Source organism: Charadrius vociferus, unplaced genomic scaffold (assembly GCF_000708025.1).
Source record: "Charadrius vociferus isolate BGI_N301 unplaced genomic scaffold, ASM70802v2 scaffold1276, whole genome shotgun sequence".
In the NCBI taxonomy this organism is placed as follows: Eukaryota; Metazoa; Chordata; class Aves; order Charadriiformes; family Charadriidae; genus Charadrius; species Charadrius vociferus.
Genome location: NW_009648869.1, coordinates 7,725 through 9,518, shown reverse-complemented (window position 1 = coordinate 9,518; position 1,794 = coordinate 7,725). Strand labels below are relative to the sequence as shown.

The following is a 1,794-nucleotide window of genomic DNA, read 5'->3' as shown; positions in this document are numbered from 1 at the left end:
CCCCCCACTGCTATCATAGGTAGTTCTGTTCTCATTTGGAATGAGTCTTCAAGAGAAAAAAGTACATCCGCATGTGTGACGGTTTTTATTCATAGGCAGGATGCACAGGCACAGCTCCAAGTTGTTCCCTGTAAATCCATGGAGAACTAAAAGCTGTTGTGAGATGAGCTCAGCAATTCATTTTTTTGTAAGGTGAGATAGAGAGGATAGAGGAATGGCCAGACCATGGACCAGAAAAGACATCCAATTTCACAGGGAAGAACCTCCCAGAAAATAGAGTCCGGAGCCCCAGCTTCCTCCCTTCAGCTCTCCCCCTGGGGCTTTCCCACTGCCGGACTCCTGCCCTCCCTGAAGCGTGCACCTGCCGCGGTCTAAGGGCACATGCGCTCTGGAGAGGTGGGAAGATCCTGCCACCTCCTTTCAATGCTGAGGGAGAGAGGAGGGACTTTGACTACTCTCAGTCGACAGCTGAGCATGGAGGTGTCTCACTGGCACAGGTCATGAGTTACTTGCCAAGAAAGTTCTTTCCAACCCCATCCATCTTCAGGAGGCTCAAAGGAGTAACTTACAAGATGGTTTGTCTGTAGAGCAGCTTTTGCGTTCTGAGAGATGAAGGTCATCCTGGGAATGGCCTGCTCACCTTGTTGGCTGTCCATGTCTGCTCTGAGCGTCTCAAAGTTTTGCTGTGTGGACAACTGCATGTTCTTCAAAGCTGTCTGCAGAGCTTCAATTTGTTGATAGAGCTGCTGGAGGTCCTGCTCTCGAGAGGATTCCGGGGCACTTGTGGTCGTTGCCTCCACTGTGAAGAAAGATCAGTGTCACTGTTACAATCATCTTGCCTACCCTCACGTGAGGCCTTGTCCTTCTAATGGGTCCTCTTAGAAAGGACCAAGAAGACCTTATCTTCTTTCACTGTCCAGGGGGACCTAGCCCCAGAGTAGACTGGAGCATGAACGGGGCAGTTCCTGAGCTGTTTTTTCCAGGAAAGGGACACCATTCAGGGCGACATGCTGTTGGTAGGTGAGAAGCCACCCCAGGATGCATTGGTCACTCCTGAGGCAGGGGAAGGGGAGCAGAGCTTGACCTAGGCCAGAGCCCAAGCTTCCTCCCGTCAGCTCTCCCCCTGGGGCTTTCCCACTGACGGGCTCCTGCCCTCCCTGAAGTGTGGATCTCCCAGGGTCTAAGGCTATGTTGGCTCTGGAGAAGTGGGAAGATCCTGCCACCTCTTCAATTGCTTTGGACGGCTTGAGTGTGGGAGGGATGGGGAAAGAGCACGGGTGCTGTGAGCCTTCCGGAAGGCTTGACAAAGGCCTGCTGGGCAGGACAGAGGGCAGGAATCTAACTTTATTTCTCTCCATTCAGCATCTGTGGTCTTTGGGAGAGATGACAGCAGGACTTGGAGGTGGAAATTGATGAGGTCAATCTGAGACACAATGAACTACTTGACAAGAAAGGTCTTTCCAACCCCATCCATCTTCGCAAGGTGAGGAGGACTAGCTTATGGTAGAGCAGCATTTGCCTTGAGTGGGGCTTTGTTGCCTTGCCTCCTTGAAAGAGTTACCACCTCTTTGCAATGATGTTTCCAAAAAATCTGATTTAAACTCTTTTCCAGGGCTTGGCTCTCCTGTGCAGCTGGTTAGTCACAGAAGAATTGATATGAACCCCATTGGCTTCTCAGTACTCATTGGCACGGAAATAGAAAGTTACAAGGGCATGTTAATTTTGAAATCCCCCTGTCAACCATCGCATCGAGGTAAGGTTTTTGACAGTACATAAACAGGACTAAAAGAATAG

The 1,794-nt window shown here is 50.5% G+C and overlaps 1 protein-coding gene across 1 annotated transcript in view; it reads right to left on the bottom strand.

Moving 5' to 3' along the window:
- LOC104288151 (E3 ubiquitin-protein ligase TRIM39-like) overlaps positions 1-799 on the bottom strand; it is a gene marked incomplete at its 5' end in the record, with an annotated part of 4,041 nt that extends 3,242 nt beyond the window's left edge. Inside the window, one exon of the mRNA XM_009886909.1 lies at positions 641-799. Within this exon, the coding sequence (XP_009885211.1) occupies positions 641-799 (159 nt within the window). The remainder of the gene's footprint in view (positions 1-640) is intronic.
- Positions 800-1,794: the final 995 nt, after the last annotated feature.